General features: G+C 27.1%; 1 protein-coding gene across 11 annotated transcripts in view; it reads right to left on the bottom strand.

Annotated features, from left to right (window-relative positions):
* Positions 1 to 23941, bottom strand: part of LOC107444585 (cGMP-dependent 3',5'-cyclic phosphodiesterase) — a 52217-nt gene that overhangs the window by 21060 nt on the left and 7216 nt on the right. For 2 of the 11 annotated variants that reach the window (XM_016058764.5, XM_071179702.2), the window contains exons 1-6: positions 8607 to 8761; positions 6618 to 6676; positions 6476 to 6528; positions 4445 to 4519; positions 4319 to 4360; positions 2620 to 2685 (exon numbers count right to left, since the gene is read on the bottom strand). In XM_016058764.5, coding sequence (XP_015914250.3) covers positions 2620 to 2685; positions 4319 to 4360; positions 4445 to 4519; positions 6476 to 6528; positions 6618 to 6660 — 279 coding nt within the window. In that variant the 5' untranslated portion in view covers positions 6661 to 6676; positions 8607 to 8761. Of the gene's footprint in view, positions 1 to 2603; positions 2686 to 4318; positions 4361 to 4444; positions 4520 to 6475; positions 6529 to 6617; positions 6677 to 7983; positions 8086 to 8606; positions 8762 to 8815; positions 8940 to 19840; positions 19904 to 23941 lie in introns of those variants that run through there. The other 9 variants (XM_016058768.5, XM_071179705.2, XM_016058761.4 and 6 more) reach the window with 7 other exon arrangements.

The following is a 23941-nucleotide window of genomic DNA, read 5'->3' as shown; positions in this document are numbered from 1 at the left end:
ACAATATTTGAGATAATATTAAATATATGAACAATATTCAAGTAAGCAGAGTAAGATTAAAATCAGTTATTTTGTCACTACCAGCAGTCTATCCTAAGAAATGTATTTTGGACAATAATGTCAACAACCTGTGATGAGAGATTTGTAATTAAATTTGCTTCTTTCTACATTATCATAAGTTTTTTCAAACATATTGAAAGTTCTATTACTTGTTTTAAAAATTTCAGCTGGGATAGCAGAAATGAATAGGGGGGACTACAAACACTAAGAAAAAAAAACTGATTTCTGAAAATGGTGGCATAATTTTTATTATTAATTTTTCAGTAATGCCATAGTCTTAATCATAAAATATGTCACAAAATTATAAATTATAAAATTATAAATCATAAAATATATCACAATCAACTTTAATGTGTGCCATTAAAGTTGAAAATAAACGAATTTTTTAGGAAACAAATTACGAACCATTAGTAATCTTACATATACATTTATTTATTTTCCTTGACTTTTTCGGCATTTTAGCAAAATTTTCTGCTTTTTCCACATTGATAAATTTCCCTAATTTTTACTTTTAATTGTTTTAAGAACACCCTGTAAGAAGCTTCCACTTTCCAGAGACAAATGAAGCATTGATACATTGAAAGTTCAAATAAAGGAAGCATTAGACAAAAAATTTAGTACTCTATGTTAAAAAATAGCTAATCTTTCATTGTTTTATGTTTTTTTATTTTGTTTTTATTAGTTATTATTGTCTTTAATTGATCAAATTATATGACCAAAAGCTCTCTTCTAATTTTAAGTGAAATGTAAATCTTAAAATGGTAAGAAAACCTACAGCTTAAGGGTAACAAATAAACACAATATAACTTGAATTTGTCAGTTGCATAGAGCAATCATATACCTATTTGAACCAATAGAAGTTTAACTTATAAGCATTTTAAAATGGAATTTTTTTCACAGAGTCAGAGAGTTATCAACTACAGTCCTACTAACACATTTCTTGCAGATTATTTTGTTTTTGAATTCATCGATGTAGCAGGTGTGTGTTTCCAACGCTTAAATGCTTAAACTTTTGTAGCACTATACATGTAGAAGGAATACAGCACTTTGTAAATTCGATCTTCATGGCCAACACAACATCTGGCATGTTAATGCAACAAGTCTTACAATCAATCTGCCGTGATTGAAAATTCTCTTGCTGGTGTGGTAGTTTGAAGAGAAAGTCACCAGCTGAAGCACTTTGCACGTCATCTGATTCGAGTAAAAATTAATTGATATTCTCTATTCCCAGAGCTAACTTGCTCTGGACAGCAGAATAATAAATAGCAGAATATCAGTGACTATGGTTACAACGTTTAACTATTTCAAGTTGGGGTTTTACATCATTAAGGTAAATTTTGATTCGGGTTGACAAGAAAAAGGAAATAATTTTTTTTCCGGTCAAATGTGATAACTCCCAAGTAGGTAAGAAAAAGCCAACCTGAAACATTATTTAAAATGTTATTTATTATTCATTGATTTAATTAAAGAAAGAAAAAATCAGGTATATCTTTAAAAACTTTATAAATCAGATTTAATAAATATTCTACTGGCAGCCAATTCAGTAAACATCCAATCTATCTATTCTATTTTCAAAGCTCCCCTTATTGAAATGCGCTATTTCTTATTTCCATAGCAGCAGATGGTCTTAGACTTCGTGACGAGGAGAGTTCTTTCCATAGACCAACAATATGTCAGTTTTTGTATCATTATTTGCGATTTATTTACATTATTTTCCTTTATCATATGTACCCTGAAGTATACTCTATCTTCATTTGAATTCTTCCCTCTTGATCACCCCTTTCTTGTTGATAAGTACAGCCTATACTTCTGAAGGAGTGCATTTTGCTAGAACTATAAAACTATTGGTTTTGTCACTGAGTAGTAATTCAAAGTAAACAATACCAGTTCTATTCTAAAAAATTTACAGGAGCACAAACTTTTGCATAAAATGAGTGGTATTTACATCATCAGTAATATTTTGTCATATTTATTATATTCTTAATTGCCAACTTTAATGACGACTACAGTTTCTTTTTCTTTAATTGTTTGCTTTATTTGCCATAGGTATACTGATTCACAGGAATAGCTAAGATTTTGTCAGTGTTAGTATTTTTACATTTATTAAAAATGCTGTTGTGCATATCAACTTCTACATGCTTTTGAACTATGAAGCTTTTTCTAAAATAGCATTTGATAAAAATCGCTTGATAATGACTTTATAACAATAACTTTATAACAAATATCTTGAACTTTATGATAACAATCCTGCATTTTTTTTTTTGTTTGGCATCAGATAATAATGACTTTTTAAATAATGCTGAATTGTAGAGGAAAATGAAATCAATAAAATTTTTAGAAATACATTGAAGAATTTAAAATATATATATATTTAAAAAATTTATATTAAAACATTTGACACTGAGTATTTAGAAAATTCCAACCAAATTACAGATGCAACCCAGCAATTAAATTCTATTTTGGCAACATTTGGTTATTATTATTCTTAGAAAAAAAAATATGAAGTATACTAAAATTGTTAGCATTAATAAGTTAGCACATACCTTGAGGTACACATACCTTCGCTTTATTCATGATTACATCAGTTTTCTTTTCTAACACCTCGGCAAAAGCAGAATTTTCAACCTATATAAATTACAATTAAATTAAGATTTAAGAATGTATTTAAAATACTTCTAAACTAGGGAATTTTAAATTAATACAATTAGTTTAAGTTAAAATTTTCACACAAGTTAAAATAATGATAATAGAAAAAAAAAGGAAAAGTTCAAATAACTGTTTATAGATGTTACAGACAGGTAAATATAATTAATTTACTATAAACCACATGAGTGAATTATTAAGATTAACTGCTAAATTCAAGCACAGAAAAGTCAATAAGTAAAGAGAGGGGGGGATACATATTGATCGATAAATGTTAAAATAACCAATGTCGAAATGTTGAAAACTAGGTATATTAACTCGCAAAAAAAAAAAAAAAATTATTTTTAATTAATTATGACATATTATTAAAATTAATTTCGGGTCTTCTATATTTCCTTTATATTTTTATCTTTGGTAGTTCTTGTTGATAAAGACTAAAACTTTTTTTTAGCAAATAACCCAGCATTTGATAAAATTTTGACATTATTTTTTTTTATACCAGAAGACATAATAGCTCATAAAATGTAAAAACTACAAAAGTAATCTTAAACTGATTAAGTCATAATAGAAAAAGATAACACAATTTTGATAATTTCAGTTTAGTAATACACTTTCCATAAATCTAAAAAAAATTTTTATAGAACAAAACAGAAATTTAGATTTTTTTAAGTATGTAAAAAAATAAATAAGAAAAAATAGGACTCATAATTTAAGTTTGTCATGTAAGAAAATAATTGTTTAAAGAACACAATAAAATGGAAAATTTAAATGTTTCTATAATTTTTAGTATATCAAGAAGTACAATATAAAACAAAACACAGAGCAGCTTAATAACTTTTGAATTAATGCAATGAGGCAATATTAAGTGTTCAAAGAGCTAACCTTAAACATAATTTATTTGCAAAAACAATATTTTATATTAAGAGAGATCCCATTCTAAAGTGTGCCTTCTCTGAATAAACTTACTTTGCTCACGGATAGATTATAATTTTTTATCCTTTAAATATTTAGGATAGACACAATCACAATAGTTTAGTCAGTAAAGTAGTAGAAAGTTTGGACTCCTATATGTAAATTTCACTTTTTGTACATTTTACAACTATTTAAGTGAAAGAAAAAGGAAAATGCACACATTTATAAAGCTAATTTATACAAAAGTATTACTAGTAAAATATATACTATTTGTGCTGTTCAACAGCATAATAAGCAAACATTAAATTAAAACTAGAAAAATCATGTGATTTCTAAACGGTATCTGATGCCTTCATAGCTCTAAGGATAAAATATACTTAGAAAATTAGTAAAAAAAAATGTAAACATTACATTATACAGAATTCAAGGAGAGATTACGATTTTTAAAAATAAATATTCATTTCATATATTACTTAAATTACAAAAAAGAAGAAAAACATACAAACAAACAAGCTGTACAATTTAAAAACATGCATATCATATACCAACTGCTTTTAATTCCACAATTAAATTACCTATTAAGAATTAATGTTCAAACTATTCTCCCTGCTTTCTATGAGTAAAATCATTATTCAGTAAACTAAAATGGACAGAATAGATAAGCAAGCAAATGTTTAAAGATAAAAAAAATTAATATGCTTACATTAATGATGATTTCTTCAGGTAAAACTCTTTTACCAATCACCTAAGAAAAGAAAAATTACATTTAGTGTGATAATAAAAAGACATCCCCAAGTTCAGCCACATCATAAACTAATTTAAAACTCACCTCACATGCAAGTTCTTGGTGATCTTCGGAGAGGAAAAGAATAAAAGACTCTTCTGCAGAAGTCTTTTTCATCAACTAAAAAAGTTTTTACCCACATTACTAATAAATCTTTGATAATACAGAAAGTACCGCTTCCATCCATTTATAAATCACATAATATAAACAGGGGTGAACCCAACTCAAAAATCCTGAAAATTTCTGGAGTAAAATCAATGATACATTTCAAAAAATTAATGCCTTTATAAATTGAAATCATTCCTATTTTTGAAACATGAAATTCAAAATAAAATATAAGCAGCATAGCAATGAATAATTAATTATATATGAGTTTACTTTTATCACTAATTACACATATTATTAGTAAGCACGTATAACTACAATAGGGAACCGATTATCCGGAATGATCGGACCATCGCTATTCCGGATAACTGATTTTTCCAGTTTTCAGAATCGCTACAAAAAGCAGTTTTTTTTATTGTTAAACTCAATTAAAAAAAAAAAATTTCGGAAATAATCTTAAAAAGAAGAAAAAACGATGAAGTAATACACTAATGATTATTTCCAAAATAATGGTAAGGTAAAAATCTTTTAAAAAAAGAAAGAAAAATCCTAAAATCTTATGAGGAAAAAAAAAAATTTCTTCAAAAATGGCGGGAAAATTCATCGAATTTCGTTCCGGTTTTCTGATTTCCGGATATCGGGCTCTGTACTGTACAATGATAATACAATGATATAAATAAATAATAATAATAAAAAATGATTAATTAATTGAATAAAGTATGAATAAATTGTATGTTTGATTCAATATTTATGAGGCGCAGTCATACCTTTGCACACTCTAGTAATAGTATAAATAAACAAATTAAAAAAATAATCGACTACAATAACAAATTCTAACGAAAACAAGAAACTGGAACTCCCGAAAGCTCCGGATCACGATTAAAGAAAAATCCGGAAATCCAGATTTTTTTTCCGGAGCACAATCATCTCTGTATATATAAACATATTATTAAAAAATTAAAAACACATTTTTTTCACTACATAGAAAAATATGTTATTCAGTCACGAAATAGATGTATTCCCATCATTAGTGGAACAGCACATCTAAGGTGCGCTGAACTCAGAAATATCAAAATGAGTAATTAGTATCAAAATGAGTAATAGTTTATATTTAAGTTTGTTACTTAATTATACAAAAAATTTTCTTTATCTTATAGACTTCATTTCTCTAGCGGCATAATAAAGTATTGGCTTTAGATAAATCGAAATTTAATTAGGCCTATTTACAAAATCTGAAACCTAGCCAAAAATTATGTGTAGGGCAAAACATCTTCAAAACTCAATTTTTCGACAGCTGAACAAAAAGAATATAACTTCTTTCAATCCCAATCAATATGTTGTCAACGTACCATTTTGTTTTCAAAACGAAATTTTTTTATAGGTAAGTGTTAATACCTTACACTCTCTTAGTTGCACTTATACTCAGTCTCATTATGCCAGTTTGAATGGAGTTTATTGTACTTAAATTGTGCCTTGTGTCTCAATGGGTTGAGTGATTCATAACAAAACGGAAGAAAAGCTTTACAAAATTGCTGTCATTCCTAATATATACAGAATTTTTAAACAATTTAAATAAAGGAAGTTCTGATAATTTAAAAAAAAAATAATAATAAATAAATTCATGAACAGCGAGTTTTTTTTTTTTTTTTTGACAATATTAATAAAATGTAAATATTAATGAAATATTTCTTGTGAAATTCAAATTATACTCATCACAAAAATATTTTGATATTTAATAGTATACTAACTTTTTATTAAAACTTTTGAGGTAAAATCTAAGGTCTCTGTAAATTATGGCTCACAATAAACAAAATTGACTAGTATATATAAAATTTTATAACAGTCCATGATTACAACATTTATAATTGTTAAGATAAAAGACTTTCACACATTATCTTCAACATGATTACAAAATAATGCAAAAAAATAATTATTAGACACAACAAATAAAATAATAAGCAATTCATTTACCATCTTATTGACTTCTTGTTGAAACAATAGAGAGGAATTGGCATAAAGACATTCTAAAGAAGAAAACATTGCAATTAATTTTGAGAAATTATAAATACTATTGAAAAAGACCAGGTAAAATAAATGCTTATAAAACATTTACCACACAACTTCAAGATATCTGAAGAATCTGGAAAATTTGACATTTTGTATGGTGAGTTCCTACAAAAGAAAAAAAAATTGATGAAGATAACATTAGGCATAAAACCAACCAAAATAAATCAGAATCACAATGTAATGTTTTCGTAACAGATCCAGCTAGGAACATGGATCTTTCTAAAAAGCAATAATTTTTTGAAAGCTGTATAATTTAAACACTTATAAAATTATAATTTTTAAGGGACAGAAATAATGTGATTTTTGAGAATAGGCCTTGCCCCCACAAATCAAAAAGCCTTCTTGAATATGTGTAAGCAATGAGCTCTAGCACTAGATTTAAAAAATAAGGGGAAAAAATAGACTTCACAATATTTGCCACAATACAAACTAAGTTAGTTCCTTACTTACATACAGTCTATTATCTATGATTTCATTATGTACTAGAAAAAATGTACTAAAAAAGCAAATGCAGTTTTTTTTTTCCTTTAGATAGCAGAAATTTTGTTTTTTAATACTTTAAATTATATTATTTATTCTTAAAAAAGAAAGAAAAAAAGAAAGAAACAGCACAATTGAATAATTACTTGAAACATCAAGAGAGATAAAATGAAACAATAATTGCCTTTTATTTATATAGAATTATAAAATGCTAAAAGTAGCAAAATTAAACTTTTTAAAAACAGATTTATGATTATTATTTTTTTTTCTTTTTAAGTACAAACGTTGTATTGATATAAATAAAACTTGTGCTCGACTTTGCATGCAGGTCGTCGGGCTACCGAAGTGGGATAATACCCTCTGCAGAGAACCGAAATTGTGAGGGCGTGTCTTCGGATCATCCTCCGGGATGTTTCCCAGACCGTCGCCAATTGCCCATTGTGCTGCTCCAGTGCAACGTAAATGAACTACAACAACAACATAAATAAAACTTGGTTTTCAACGAAAATGTTTACAGCATACCAGAGTAATCTGTTAATTTGAATAAAGCTACTTAAGGAATAGCATTTTAATTTCATCAAATCAATGCTTTATAATAATAAAATAAGTATGCTTCATAGCAGATACTTTCAAAACAAATAATTACAAATTAACTGAATAATTTTTAGATACAAGTTATGATAAACTTTCTTATTTTTTGTAACAATAGCTTAAACTTATGTAACCTATGGTTTGTTATTGTAAAAACTTTCTTTTGTTTCAAACTTTTTTTTTTGTCAATCAATGCATAAAATAGTTGTTTCCCAAGATGCATTAAAAGTTTTTATTAACTACAACCAAAACGCAAAAAATAATAGCACTATGTATGTAATTAAAGTGCATAAATATCACATTCAGCTTAAAGTAATTAGAAAGTAGTAAAATATGCTCACAGCTGACATCCGAATCTTACATTTCATTCATCACTAAAATTTGCGTAGATTTAAATAAGCTAGATTGTTAAGATTCATTTCAGTTGTTGCTACATCTAAATACTGAAAGAAAAAAATCAAAGCGCTGTTAAGTTAGTAAAAATACTAAATAACTTCAAGCAGTATAGGTTTATAAGAAACGAAAATAGAGAAAATTTTATTAGAAGTAATGTATAAAATAATTACAACCAGAAACTCACTAACAAGTGAAATTCAATTTCGATAATTATTTTATAAAATTAAAAGTTATTAAAAATCCTTATAATTAATAAAAAGTATTGAAAAAAATTAATTTAGACATCAATTTAGGAGTGATGAGAGAATAAAAAAATAAGCAATTTAAAATAAATTGCAGTTATATATAAATAAGGCAAAAAGTAAAACCCGTTATGAAAAACTTATTAGAAGGAAAATGAGTTATTGCACAAGTTAGACAGGTGTTACTATAATTCTACAACTACAAAGAAATAAAAACTATTAAGAACAAATTCAAAACTATAGAGAAATATAAATATTGGGATTTTGCACACGCGAACAAGCAAAGCAGAAAAACGAAGATGATGGATTTCAGAATATAAACTTACTTAATGTTAAGACATGTTAATGGGAAGTTATTTAAAGAGAACAAAAGGTCATTTATGTTTGTGAACTAATTTAAACGATTTCCTCTCCAAAGAAGGAAAAGAAATTGGCGCTTCAATAAACAAACACTCCATCGTCTGCTAAATTTGAGGAAGCTATCAATGCCAAAATCAGTATTAAAATATTTGAAATAATAGTGTCTGTTAATTACCTCTGAGTTTTCCACATAACGTGCTTTACCATAAACTTATTTCAACAGTAATATCGTTTTTGTAAGTAAAATTTGAACTTGATTTTTATAACTCTCTCAGGTTAAAAGTTTGAGTAAAATTTAAAACTATATTCGCACTAACATAGTTCACGCGCAATTCGCGATCGCTATGCTTGAGTGCGCTCTCTAGCGGAGCCTGAAAATATCAGGCATTTTCATTTAGTTCTATCATAATAATTGGCAGAGTTGGACACCATTTTCTTAGTAGCAAATAAGAAGCAAACTTTCCCTAAGGAAAAGGCAGAACTTTAAAAAAACTAACCAGAAAATTGGTAAATCCTTTTGAAACAGAGCACAACAAACATTTGAAGAACAATTTCTCTATAATTTTAATCTTTCTATTATTAACAAGCTTTTATTTTTTTTGTCTCCAATTCGTTGCAAATTAAAGCGAAGTCAGCATTGCTTACTATACTTCAATGAATAAATATGATTTTAGAACGTGCAAAACTGTAATATAGTTATTAAATAGTATATATTTCGGAATCTTTTTTTTTCCAATGATCGGCACTGAACTTTATTCGTTTCGCCTTAGAAGAAGCCAGAGGTGTTACTCATTTCGCGCTTCCCAGTGGGTATCTGTGAACCAAAGTCACGGAGGCGAGTAACATTGCCCACACCACACTGCCACAAACCCGTTCATAGGGTGGGCCACATTCACTCGAGATCACTTCAAGAGAGGCATTCACTTGATGATCATCACACACAACAGAGGACAACACAAGAGAGAGAAACATCCATGCCCAGGGCGGGATTCGAACCCGTGGACATTGGCTTCGCAGTCAGGCGCGCTAACCGCTCAGCTACCTGGCCGGCATATTTCTGAATCTATATAATTCAGAAAACAACAATAAGGAATCATCCGAATTACTTGAAATAATATCATTATGTTGATTATTAATAAATTTTTATTGTTTTCTTGGTAAGTATTTTTTAATTTTTAATGATAAATTTCAACTAGAATTCAGCTATTCTGTTTTTAAGTAACATATTGAAATTCATATCGAGATCATGCAATTATAAAATTTTATTGCGCGGTATGTCATCTTAAAGTAATGAAGGGATAATCTATATATATATTATTTGAGAATAAAGTTTTCAAATGAAGAACATATCATTTTGGAATTCTCCGGATATAAAACGCAGGTAAGTTTCATAATTTTTATAATAAAAAATTTTACTTGTAAATAATTTTTTTCTTCGATGATAATTTGTTATAGAATAGTTTTCTGCGTCCGATTATGAATAAAAAGAAACATGATAGTTTTTTATTTTTATGTGAGGAATTTTTAGAACCGTTTTTTTTGTTTCGTAAGTATTCTTTATTTTACGTTTTTCAGTTTCTAAATAATGATTTTTGATGAAACTTAAAACTTTTGAATAAAAATTATTGTCAAAAAACTTTTTTTGCGGAATTATATTATATAAAATTATGAGCTTATTTATACTTTTTGCTTACTTATACTGTTTGAAGTAATATGATTCTTCAAATTATCGAATGTAAAGTTTAAATTGGCCTTTCATGTTATATCATTAAATTTAGTAAAACTAGTTCTCAGACATTAGATTTTAACTCTAATAAGAAGATAAATATTTTTCTGGTTATTTAGAAATATTTTCCCAATGTGTTTTGGATGTTCCTTCTCAAGAAAAAAAAAAGAGATACCATTTTGTTTTCGCTTGCATAAGAAAGAGTATCAAGCATTTTTCCTTCTTAAATTTAATAAGCCACAGTAAAGAAGGAACCTTACAATGCTACACTGAAGACATTTCCAAAGCAACTGAATGACTATTCATATAGCTTAATGCTGGTGCAAAAGAAAAAAAAAATGAAATTGCTCAAGTGGTATGTTTGTAAAATGCGAATGTCCAAATATGTGCTCAAAAAAAGTGCAAATGCTTGATCAAATTATGCTTATTAAGATAGGTTTAGGAGCATTTCATACGGCAGCCCCAGACTCGTGTGCGAGTGTTTAGAAACTACGTGTAATGAAAAAATCACACTGTATTTGGTTTTTCCAAGATTCACAAGGATCTGTTAGCGTTCACCAATAACATATGAGAAAGCTCAAGGTGATATGCTCACGCGTTTCATTAATCAAAATGACGTGCGATCGCGTATGCAAATCGTATGCAGAGAAAATGCTCCGTTAAAGGGAACATTCTCACTGCATGCGATTGTCTAAGATATGCGTCCAAATGTTTAGAAACGACATGAGAAACGATCAGCTGGCGAATGTGCGCATTTCTTTGACATGCAATAGCATGTGCGATACACATGCAGTGAGAAATGTGCTATTGTATTGATAGAGCATTCTCACAGCACACTATGTTCCTATGCGATTGCACATTAACGCGATTTCCTTATGCGCAGGTAGTTCATCTTACCTGTAATTTTTAAACACTCGCAATTGCATCTATGGCAATCGCAAGCACCGAGGAATTCTTCTGTAACGTTGGACTCTTTCTAAAGACTCCAGCTTAACTGAACAGTTGATCATTGTTGTTGATATTGGCAATCTTGGTCAATTATTGTTGTTGTTGTTGTAGTTTGTTTACGTCTCACTAGAGCTGCACAATGGGCTATTGGCGACGGTCTGGAAAACATCCCTGAGGATGATCCGAACACATGCCATCACAATTTTGATCCTCTGCAGATGGGATGGCACCCCCGCTTCGGTAGCTCGACGACCTGCACGCGAAGTCGAGTACTTTACGGTAGAACAGTCGAGGACCAATACCGCACAACCTCGGTCCCTACGCAGACTGATCCAAGAGGTTACCCACCCGCACACTAACCGCAGCCAATGATGTTTGACTTCGGTGATCTGCTGGGGAAAATTTTATTCCTCTTTGTAATTCATTATTTATTTGATTGAATAAAAATGATGGAATTTTGATTGATCTTCTAACAAATTGAAGCAGTTGCGATTAGTGAATCCGTAACTTCTCTTCTACCAACATCAAAAAAGCTTTTGGAAAATCTAAGTGATTCTCACATTTTTTATTATTTAGTTAAAAAATAAATAAGTGTTTAAAATTTTAAAAAAAAACATTAAGTTATTTACTTAATGACTGTTAATGTTGACAGGAATTCTTTTACTTTCGTTATGTTCAAGTATAAATAAAGAATCCTCATTTTCTGTCAAACCAGCAATTGAATTTTTTCTCAACCCGCTAACGTTACAGTACAATGTGTAAATGTTTTCATACGTTACGATAATAAAATATCTACATACTTTTATATTGAAGGGAGAAAAGGAAAACAATTACTTTAGCAAACATTTTTATAAATTTCACATTGAAGAAATCCCGTTCAAAATTGCAGTATTTAGCTTAATTTTTGAATCTGAATGAAATGTGGTAGACCGAGATTTTTTCGGACAAAAAATAGAAGACGTAAAATAAATCATTTAAAAAAAACAATTAGTAATACATTTTCTGTTTAGCTATGATGTATTTTTCGAAAAAAGTTAACCCTTTCATACCCGAAATATTTATTCTCACCTTGAACAAATTTCTTCGTATTCCTTGTGTTGTTGGAAAGGCAAAAAATAAAGAAAGAAAGAAGAAATTAACAAATAAATGTCCCTTAATATACATTCGTAAACATCATTTTGATTCGTATATAAGTACATATGACAACTGCATTGCGTATGTAATATTATTCAATAAGGGAAGATTTTGATAAATATATATATTTATTGATATATTTAATTTATTAATCATATTGCCGATAGACCAAACTGACTTATTTATTATCCTCCTGAAACTATTAAGTATATTGAATTTTATTTATGTATTAAACTTTCAAAATGGGTTGATTCTATTTTTATACTATTATATTATTAAATGAAACGAGAAAGATCAAACAAACAAAGCAAATACTTAAGATTTCTTGACCATTATAGTTTTTTAAAAAAAGATCATAAATTTCAACTATGATCCGTAACAACCAATTGTGATGAAGAGGATAAAAATTTTTTGATTTGTTCCGTTTCTTTATTAACCATTGTATGAAATAATGCAGTTATATTTTACAACGATGTGCACTTGCTTCCATACAGTATTAAAATAAGCTATTACTCATTGAAGACTTGTTCAACATGTTATTATTATCATTATTATTATTATTATTATTATAATTACTATAATAATAATTAATATAATAATAATAATAATAATAATAATAATAATTACTATAAATTACTATAATTATTATTATTGTTGATGTTGTTATTTTCACACCATATACCAGTTTACGAGCTATATTTTTTAGCTTCTTTCCGACAGAAGTGGAAAAACAGCAATAATTTGTGTTGAAAACTGACTTCATGGTTCTACTTTGAAAATAAACGAACTGGATATTGTCAAAATGTTATTTGCAATAACCTAAAGAATATATTTGCGAAAAAAAGAAATTTTTTGAATTAAAAAAATTAAATGATCTTTTAGAAAAAGAATACCGAATACAGTGCTTTCTTCAGGGCACGAAATAGCTTAAAAATGAAGCATTTCGTTTAGTTGTTAAAATAAAATGTTTGAATCGCAATACCAATAGTCGATGTGATTGGAAATTCTGAACGTCACTATTTTTAGAAGTGCAGTCTTTCACTTTTAAGTTTTAACATAGAACTTGTAGTTAGAAAGTTATTCTTATTTTTTTTTCCTGCGAATTTCGAAAGGAACATAAAAGAAAATACTTAATATGAGAAATAATATGAGGACTCTCTGTGAAAAATCCCTTAAAAGACATAAAACTTGCAACGTTATTTCTTAGTTTTTTTTAAACTTATTTATTTTTTTTTTAAATTTTTATTTTGCATGTTTCTTTTTTTGTTTGCATGTTCATTTTCTTTTTCTCTTTCATTTTGCACGTTTCTTCTTACTTTTTTTTTTTTTTTTTTTAAACTTTTTCTTTGATTTTCATGTTTTTATGTAAGCAGTCATGCTTTCCGACAATAACATTACCTGACCAAGAGAAATCTTTTAAAGGACATAAAACTTGAAACATAATTTCTCAGTTTTTTTTATTTATTTTTTATAAAATGAAATTTTTATTTTGCATGTTCATTTTCCTTTTTTCTTTCATTTTGCACGTTTCTTCTTATTTTCCTCTTTGGATTTTCATATTTTTATGTAAGCAGTCATGTTTTCCGGTAATAATAGTGACCAAGAAATTTCAAAGGTACATATTTTAAAACCCATCTTGCTTTAATCGCATGCAACTGAATAATTAAACAGGAGGTTATGACTTTAATGATAGCATTAGAGGTTAGAACCTGGAATCTTTTAGCTTAAACTGCTATAGTGTTCCACCTCGCTATGTTTATAGCCATTTTTGGTAGTGATGCTGAAATTTTTTTTCCATTTGCATTTAAAACTATGTATCAATCCAAGAATAACTTTAAAAAAAAAAAACTAAATGCAATGATTTTCGTGACTTATTGCAATTAATGTTATTTTTGATATAATAAAGTTAATATTATAGTTATTACTACCCAGTAAATTCGCTACATAAAACAAAGCAAAAAATAAAATAAAAAAGCTCAAATTTTAAAAAAAAATATTATAGTGAATTTTATTTGTTAACGGATAAAATTCCAAGAAAGTTTTATCTAAAATATATGAAACATTATTTTTTTTAATTGACTTTTCAACCATGCGTGATGTTAATTATGTTATATTAAATTGTTATGTTTTTTTATTTATAGACACTCACGAACACCTGTGATGGTCTAGTCATCTATGTATCATTCATCTATGTCATCCCCCCAAGGAAATCAATATTTTTCTAAAAAATAGAAAAACCATTTTTTCATAAACTGTATAATTTTATTTACGAACATTTTGTTATCATGTTAATCGCAACAGAATGAACTTGAATTTGAAAATAATCAGCTTTACTTGAAAAAAAACTATTTTAACTTACGAATACGGAATGTGTTATACAATGAGAAGTAATTTTGCTTGTTAACAATCAATGGTGACCTTATATTGCATAACAGTTTACGTTGATAACGGTTTTAATTTTTAGTTGATTGTTTTTAAATAAATTCAATATAAATGTTATAAAACTATCAAACAACTTAGAATTTCATTAAGAAAAATTAGTTTAAATATGTTTACTAGTTTAAACTAATTAAATAAAATAAGTTTAAATAAAACTAGTTTAAACTAGTGTGACTAGTTTAAAATAGTGTTTCCCAGCAAAAAAGAGATTAACTGAAATAAGTTTATAATTGAAAATGGTCCTTGTCCAATATGGTTTTTTTATTTTTACTACAAGTTTAACAGCTGATAATTCTCGAACTAATAATTAAATCTTAATTATTTTTTTATTTCGTTTTATTCCTTTTTTTCTTATACATCTTTGTAATTTCAAGTTTCAGAGTCTTATACAAACCAAAAATTGAAAATTAAAAAAATGAAAAAAGAACGAAAAAATTAAATTAAAAAAAACGCATTCGAAAATTATCTTTCAAGCATGTCAAATTTTAACTCTGTAATTGCATTCTTGAGGCATTTGGAGCGGCTCGTACGAAATTTTTCCTACAAGTTTAACAGCTAATAAATCTCGAACTAATTATTGAACGCAATTTTTTTTTTCATCGTACTCCCTGCACATTTTTCGACATACCATCGGTATTTCACGCTTTTATAGTTTTTGCGCAGCAAACAAAATGTAACTGTATATTTAAGTATTTGAAAGATCAGTGATTATTATTATGAAGTCAGATTAGAAAAAAACAATCATTGTGGTTAATCCAATGTGTTGATGAAAAAGAAAAAGGAATTATATTAACGTGTCTTACAAACTATTACCGTATTACACAAACAAATGAGTAATACGGTATATGTTTGTGTAATACGGTAATAGTTCGTAAGACATTTATTTTCGGGGTTCTTGATTGCTAATATAAGATCAATTTACAGAAAACTAAATTTGGATATACGAGTTTTATTGCAATTGAAAATAAATTTCAATTTTTGGGTTTTCATCGAGTATTATTACTGTGATATCTGGGGTATGAGTGTATTTAAAATTTGTGTTACAATAATGGTTCGATTTGACGTGCAAAACGGATAAAGAAATCATTCGTAAGCTTTGTTTATATATTTGTTTATACAAACTCTGAATTCATAATTTCTATAAGATGTGCGATATTTTGAACTATCGAATAATTGCTGTAAAATAAATTTCTTTCAAAGAACTACCTTCATATGCTTTATAAATTCATTTTTTAAAAATCTAATTTAAAAAAAGAGAAGAAAGCAATTCATTAGAATAAGGCGTCCTGTATAATTTGCGTGCTTTCAGGATCTTTTACTTAGTTTTTACTGAAGCATTTTGTCGTTTTATAAAATAAGATAATTGAAACTTACTGAATTACCTAATTTTTTTCATTATCATTTTGTACTCTAATAATTAAACATTGTTATTTCTTTAAGAAATTTTATAGTTTGAATATATTACACACTTTTGTTATAGAGAAACAAAACTATTTTCTTTACATGTTTGAATTTATTTTTTAGAAATATTAATACAAAATAAAATAAAGAACACATTTCTTTAGAAAATAATTTTATAGATGACGCATTTTCGAATTTTTGCTTGCTTTGAACTGTAGTATTTTCTCTATTTATCTTCTAAAATAAGATAATAAGATAAAGACACTTTAATGAGTTAACTAATTTTACCATTATGAGTTTTGTCTCTTACTAATTAAAACTTGACATTTATAATTTTTACGAGAATGATATTTCGAACATCTTTATGACATTACAATAAAATAATTTCTTCGTAAAATTTTTTTTATATTCTTTATTTTTTTGATGAATACTATTGTAAAATGAGAATTCCCTTAAAAAGAATTATTGTATAAAAATGGCACATTCTTAGAATCATTTGCTTATTATCTACTGTAGCATTTTGTCATTTTATAAAATAAGAAAAAACGAGATCTTCTTTAAAAAATAAATTATTCAACAACAATAGTTCGTAAGTCATGCAAAATTTTAAATCAAATTCCATATACTTATAGTGAATATAAAGATAAAATTTCTCAAACTTTAGCGTGTAGTAACCTAAATAAAAATAAAAATAAATGGATTTTTTCTTGTGATAAACCAAAAGGATTAAGTATTTATCTGAAAAAGTTAGACTATTACACACTGACTGTTTCTCATAAAAGAATGATATATTTCGTAGGAACTATATTTCAGTTTTATCATTGAAGGAAGATAAAAGTAACACACCTAATGTACCATGATGCAAACAGTTATAAATGAACTTTGAATTTATTTTCTTGCTCTTCTTCATGTGGGATATATTTAAGAGTAACAGTGGAATTATACTGTGTAAGCAAGCATGGATGGATTTATCATTATATCAGAATTTATATCATAGCGCTTTATTTTCTTCCCAATTTTCCCTCTATTATTAAAGTTATTACCATTATTTTCTCATATAAAAATTATTCAATGCGCAACAAAATTAAAATCATCCAAATTGCTTTTTTGCTTTCAATGTTTTTCTCATTCCAGTATTTTGGTAAATTTAGCTAGTATTTTTTATGTTTTATATGATCTTGTGCACTCTTGCCTATGTAACCTAGTGTATTAATTAAAAATAAACATTTATAAATTTATCAAGTTTCAAAACTAGCGGTACAAATGATTTCAAAACTGAAGCTTTCATTAAGAAATTTCACATTAAAGGTTAATAATACTAGTTAAAACTAATAATAAATTAAAATTATAATGAACCAATGTCAAATAATTCATATTGCACTTTTCTTAGAAATTAATATTTCTTTAAAAAATTGTCGAACGCAAATTTTTCTAAGCTTTAACAATATAGTTGTCGTTCTATAATATTTATCATGTTCAATCTTATCTTTTATTTACAAGTTTCTACCACCCCAAATATAATAATCGAGGAAATTTTTATTAACTTCTTTCACTTTTTAATCAAAACAATAAAAAGTTTTTTTAATTGCTTTTGCATTACATTTTATTAAAAGGTAAAAATATAAGATAATCTAATTTTGCGTTTGGCTGTTTAAAAATGGATTATATTTTACAATTTTAATTGCAGATAATTACATTTATTACAGAAAATATTTAAAAAATTTGATACATTTTAAAGTTTCAACCATGAATTTTTAAAATACTTTATCAATATTATTACATCAAATTAATTTTGACGTATAAATATTATTTAAACGTATACAGATTTAAAAGCACTCTTTTTACACAATGTGTGTTATTTTTTCATCTTCTCTTTCAAAGCAAGTTTAAAAACAGTTTATTTTTAATTTCTTTATATTTTTGTCAAATCAATTTTTAAAAAAAAACTCAGCTAGTATGAATGACAGAAACAAGTGGTTGTCAACAATGACTAAGACGACATGGTTGACAACTAAAACATCTGTAATTTCTAACTTTTTCCAGCAAATGTCGACTATCAGCATGCTCTGATGCTGAAAGTTGAATCAGGTTTTTGTTACAATTCTAGCCTACTCTGACAAATGTCGACTTTTAATAAGCGTTGAGAGTAAATGTTGAGACAATTTTTCTTAAATATGGCTAATTCTTACTCATGTCAGCACATATCGACATGAAGCGTGCCCTGATGGCAAAAATTAAATCAGTGTTTTGTTATATATTTTGCTTACTCTGAGAAGGTTCTTTTAATTGAATATCATTTTTCACTCGCATTTTCAAGTGTTGACATTCAACATGCATTGATGGTAAATGAAATGTAGATTTAAAGGTTTTGCTGAATATTTCTTATTTACATCAGAAAATTCGACATTTACATGCCATGACAAGGATGATGTAAGTAATACAAGTTCTGATAATAGTAATTTTTGTGCAATATTCACAAGCAAAGCATGCCGAAACTTGACATTGCTGGAGTAAATTAAAAAAATGATGATATTAATAAAATAAAAAAATGTTTTTGGTGTATACTAAAGCAAATTCAAATTTGATTGATGATAATATTAAGCTAACGCTATATTTTATTTTATAACCTTCATTGAACAGCTGACCCAATTTTTTGGGTTTACGACTACTCCGTATCCTTGTAACTTTGAGCCCAATCCAGAAGACAAGGGAACTCCTGGATCAGGAATTGAAAGAAATTTGCCTTCGTGGAAGACTTTTTGATGCAATTAACCAGCATTTGCGTTACATGTACCCATGGTTTGCCTGACGGCAAGGGGACTCTAACACATGATCTGTCTACCACTGAGGATATTTTATGTCAGCAATGTGGTTGGAACAAGCAGGTTGCTGAATTCGTATCAGTACTAACCATTTTAGTACTTTTACAGTGAGAAAAAAGTATGGTTGGAATTGACAGAATATGGTAAGATTTACCGTGTTTCAGGTACTATGGAAATACCAAAACTCACGGTAATTTTTGCTGAAGTGCTTCGGCAACGATTTTCGTAAAATTAACAATAGAATACTGTTTTATAATTTGTGTTAAAATTCGCTAAATGTGGAAACATTTGATAATTTTATCCTGATTCCTTAGAGAATGGCATAAAAACCATTTACTCTGTTAAATTTATATAAAAGTTTTGCATTTTTACTAAATGTTTGGTAGAACATTTAACTAAAAGGAACTGTAATCGGGAAAACCAGAATTTCTTTTAAACCATAAGAACTGAACGGAAAAATTACCAAATTATTAGTTTAAATACTACCTATTTTGGTTTTATTACTAGATTTTTTTTATCAGAAGTGTCTTTACCATATAGTGTGTTAATTTCACTCGAATTTTTTTCGCAGTGCACGATAACGATTCTATTAGAAGTGGCAAATAAAATAGGGTATATTAGATTAAGTAAGTATTTCAGATCCTATTAGAATAAATACATAATTCAAAGCACATTAAAACAACCAAATTATTCAGAACATCTGAAAACAAATAAATAAATTCAAACATACCGAAAAATGCTGCAAACCCAAGACACAAGAGGTTTGAATGCAGTAATAGAAATACTATTTTAAACTCAAAAAAAGCTATTTAAAGCCTCTGCCTTCTAGGCAAAGTCCTAAAGTGAGAGGACAAGGAAGTCAATATTATCACGAGCAAGAGAAAAAAAAAGAGAAATAAAAAAACAAATAATTTATCAAAAAATAACAATCCTAAACAATGGACCTAGATGCTATAAAATGGAAAGAAGAAGCAATAAATGGTCAGCAAAGAATAAGGATATATAAAGCAGTAAAAGTTTTTCCTTTCATGTGTTTCACACTTCATATGACAGCATTCGTTATCAAATTAAATTGATAACATGTTAGATAAGAAATTAAGACAGTTGTTTTATTCGGAATGCAAGTTTAATATCTTTTGTACGTCATTTTGTTATAATTGTAAAAAATACGTCATATTACGTTAATTGGTTTATAACAATCGTATTATATTGTATTGAACGATGATAAATTCGATATCATTAAGCCCTTTAAAAATTGCATCGAATTTTAAATTGAACTGCAATTTTTAAAGTAATATGCGTTTTAAGCTACCTTAAAGTAATTTTTAAATGACATTTTGCCTTATCGTAAGCTGATTAAAGGTTTTCACATTATCCACTGCTTAATATAATATAATATAATATAATATAATATAATATAATATAATATAATATAATATAATATAATATAATATAATATAATATAATATAATATAATATAATATAATATAATATAATATAATATAATATAATATAATATAATATAATATAATATAATATAATATAATATAATATAATATAATATAATATAATATAATATAATATAATATAATATAATATAATATAATATAATATAATATAATATATTTTAAGATTACTTAACATATATTAAAATAATGTTACCAGAGTAAATTTATTTGACAATTTTCCCACTTGTTAAATAAATGTTGATTTATTCTATCGAAAAGAGACATATTTAGGACATTTTTTCATCTAAATTTGCTTCAAAAGTGACATGAATTCTAAGCAGATCGATTTATACATAATAAATTTAATGAGTAAAACGGATCTTAAAATCTTGAAACAAATTTTCTCCAAGTTGAGTAAAATCAGAACTAAGATGAATATCTTTAAATAACGGTGCATAACAACAAAATCAACGAAGTGTAAAGGAAGTAAATCGTATAAACTAATAAGCAAAATGAACATATTTTACAAAAAAAATAATTAATTCTTATTTCAGAATTGATGTGAAAATTCTCTTAAGGTCTTACAAGAAGAAGGGAGACTTTATAATATTCCTGTGAAGAAGTTGTTTCGAAATACGTAAACACCATTATTAAAATTCCACCACCCACTCAAAGATTAAAGGTCATTGAACAGAGTAAAATCAATATTTCTTTTTAACTCATAAATGGGCAGTGATCTAAGTTATGAAAATGTCTTATATTTAGAAGAATGTAGCACTGACTACGAAAAAAAGATAATATGAAAAGGAATATGATCAAGAGAATATAATATATCAATAAAATTTGAATGATTTATTGTTAATATTAAAAAATTTATGAAGCTTCGTAAAATTTCAAAATAGCTAAACTATTTTATTCAAAGTACTTGTTAAAATCTTCTAGATCTAGATGATATAATTTTATTTTTTCTTAAAAACAAATAGTTTCGTATTTTTTTTAAAAAAATGTCTTGTTCAATTGTTAATTTTTTTAAATCTCAGTTGATTTTTTTTCATTAAGAATTAGGGCTATTTACTTTTAGATATATATTTTTCTTCAAAAAAATTATCAAACTTTTTATAATTTATATTTTTATCATATTTTGGCTGTAAAATCCTATTGTAAATTTATTAAAATAACCGAAAAAAGGTGTTTTATAATGCCTTCTTCTCTCGATAGCAGATAAAGAGCAGAATAACGAGAATGATAAAGAGCAGAAAAATATTTAGAGACACCATAGTTTTCTGATTACAACATTGTGCAACGTTACTTCAACATCATTTTGTGTATTATTATATACTATTTTAAACTATTATGACAAGAGAAGTAAAGCTATGATAGTGCTGTAGCGTTATAACATATAATTACATCGTCAGTGCTGAGACATATAAGCATTTCTGTGTTGTGCTATGCTTTAGCTCGTATGTTGATATGAGTTAATGGTACTGAAACGGCTGTCTGACGTTGAAAAATGTTTCGTTGTTCTTTCGTTTTTCCACATTATTTTTGTTTACAGTTTAAGCTTGAAAATTTTTTAGAAAACTTGTAAAAAAATAAAAAGGAATTTTGTAATTTAATATATTATTTTAAAAGTCAAAAGTTATTTATTAAATATAAGATTTTGAAAAAAAAAAATTTCTGTAGCAAACAAGTCGAGCCATTTTTCTTAATGGTTGCTCATTTTTTTCCAGTCATCATTTACAATTAAGAAAATATGTACTTTCTTATAATCTTTTTGTTTAAATTTATTACTCGTCCACGTTGAAGTAATGATATATATACTATACTGAGAAAAAAATATGGCCAAAACTACCAGAAACTGGTAAAATTTACCGTGTCTATGGTTTTATGGGAACACCATAAAGCTCGGTGGCTTTTGGCGGATCACTTTGGTAACGATTTTGATAAAATTAACACTAAAATATGGTTTTACAACTTGTGATAAAATTTGGTAAATGTGTAAAATGGGGCAATTTTATCATGATACTTTAGAGCATGGCATAAAAACCATTTATTCAGTTAAATTTACTTTAGAGATTTGCATTTTTATTAAAAGTGTGTCAATAAGAACAATAATTTTAAAAACCAGTATTTATGGCAAACCATTACCATATGAACAGAAAAATTTGCCAAATAAATGGTTTAAATGCTGTATATTTTGGTTTTATTAATTAGAATTATTGCTGCTTTTTTAACAAAAATATCAATACCATACAGTACGGTAATTTAACCATAATTCTTTTCGCCGCATAGGTATGCACATTTTTCAGAAGAAATATGTTGAAATTGGCTCCCAAATGTTAAAAAGCTAAAACACTATTTATTTATCTATTTTAAGAACACATTTTATTGTATTACCAGAAGTCTGCGTTCTTAGACTTCTTATTCAAGAAAAATAATTTTAAAGTGAGAGGATTTCAAATCTTTCGTCTTTTAAATTCCTATACCAACTTTTCACTTTAAATTTGGGGTTATGAAAGAAAAATGGCTTGTTAAAACGGCTTTAAAGGAATTTAATTTTGAGTTATGGCAAGGATAATTTTTTTCAATTATTTGTTTACCCCAATATTTTGTAAAGTATAAGAAATTTGGAACTAATGCTTGCGTTTTTCTTATAAAAATTATGAATACAGATTTTTCGGCCTTAGAAAAATTATAGGATAACAGCCATAACTGAAATTCTTTTGAGTCTTCTCGACATCCTAAAGTCAATTTTTTTAACAAAAAGAATTTGCTGTGTTTATTTGAATCTATTAATCGAGTTCTTTAAATTCTTGCTACAAATTTTATATTTTAAAATTGAGAACTTTTTTTACTTTTAGTTGGAGTAATTATTATGTTTTGCAGGGTGCATTTTTACAGCTTGTTTATTTCTCGAAAAAATTAAACTCTTTAAATATATCATATAAAAATCGCTAACAATATTGTATATAATTGAATATGTATATGAAAAGATTACATTGGGGAACAAATTTTTTGTTGTATTTATGCAAATACTTGATCTTGCCTAATTCGGATGTGAGGTTTTCAAATCTGAAATAAGTTTTGTTCCTAAAGGTATAGATTTTTTAAAATGACAGTTGTAGTCCATTTTTTGCCGAAATGTGCAAGTTTAAAAACGTTACATGTAGCAGGTCACGTAAATGTAGCCACTATCTTCTAGGGTGGGGGGTACATCATCGTGATTAAAACGGCATAGGAGCCGATGCCTGGGAATGTCACCGTACGCGACTAGGGGCACTTTTCTATCATGACTTGTTCAGAAGCAAGCGAAGAAACAGTTCATAATAGTTAAGCTGCCCTTGTGGCGTATGACGATATTTCGGGGAATGAGTTCCTCTGCC

The sequence above is a fragment of the Parasteatoda tepidariorum genome, chromosome 1 (assembly GCF_982258835.1).
Source record: "Parasteatoda tepidariorum strain Cologne lab strain chromosome 1, Ptep-v5.0, whole genome shotgun sequence".
NCBI classification, from domain to species: domain Eukaryota; kingdom Metazoa; phylum Arthropoda; class Arachnida; order Araneae; family Theridiidae; genus Parasteatoda; species Parasteatoda tepidariorum.
Note: the sequence above shows the minus strand (reverse complement) of the source record. Positions and strands in the feature narration are given on the sequence as shown.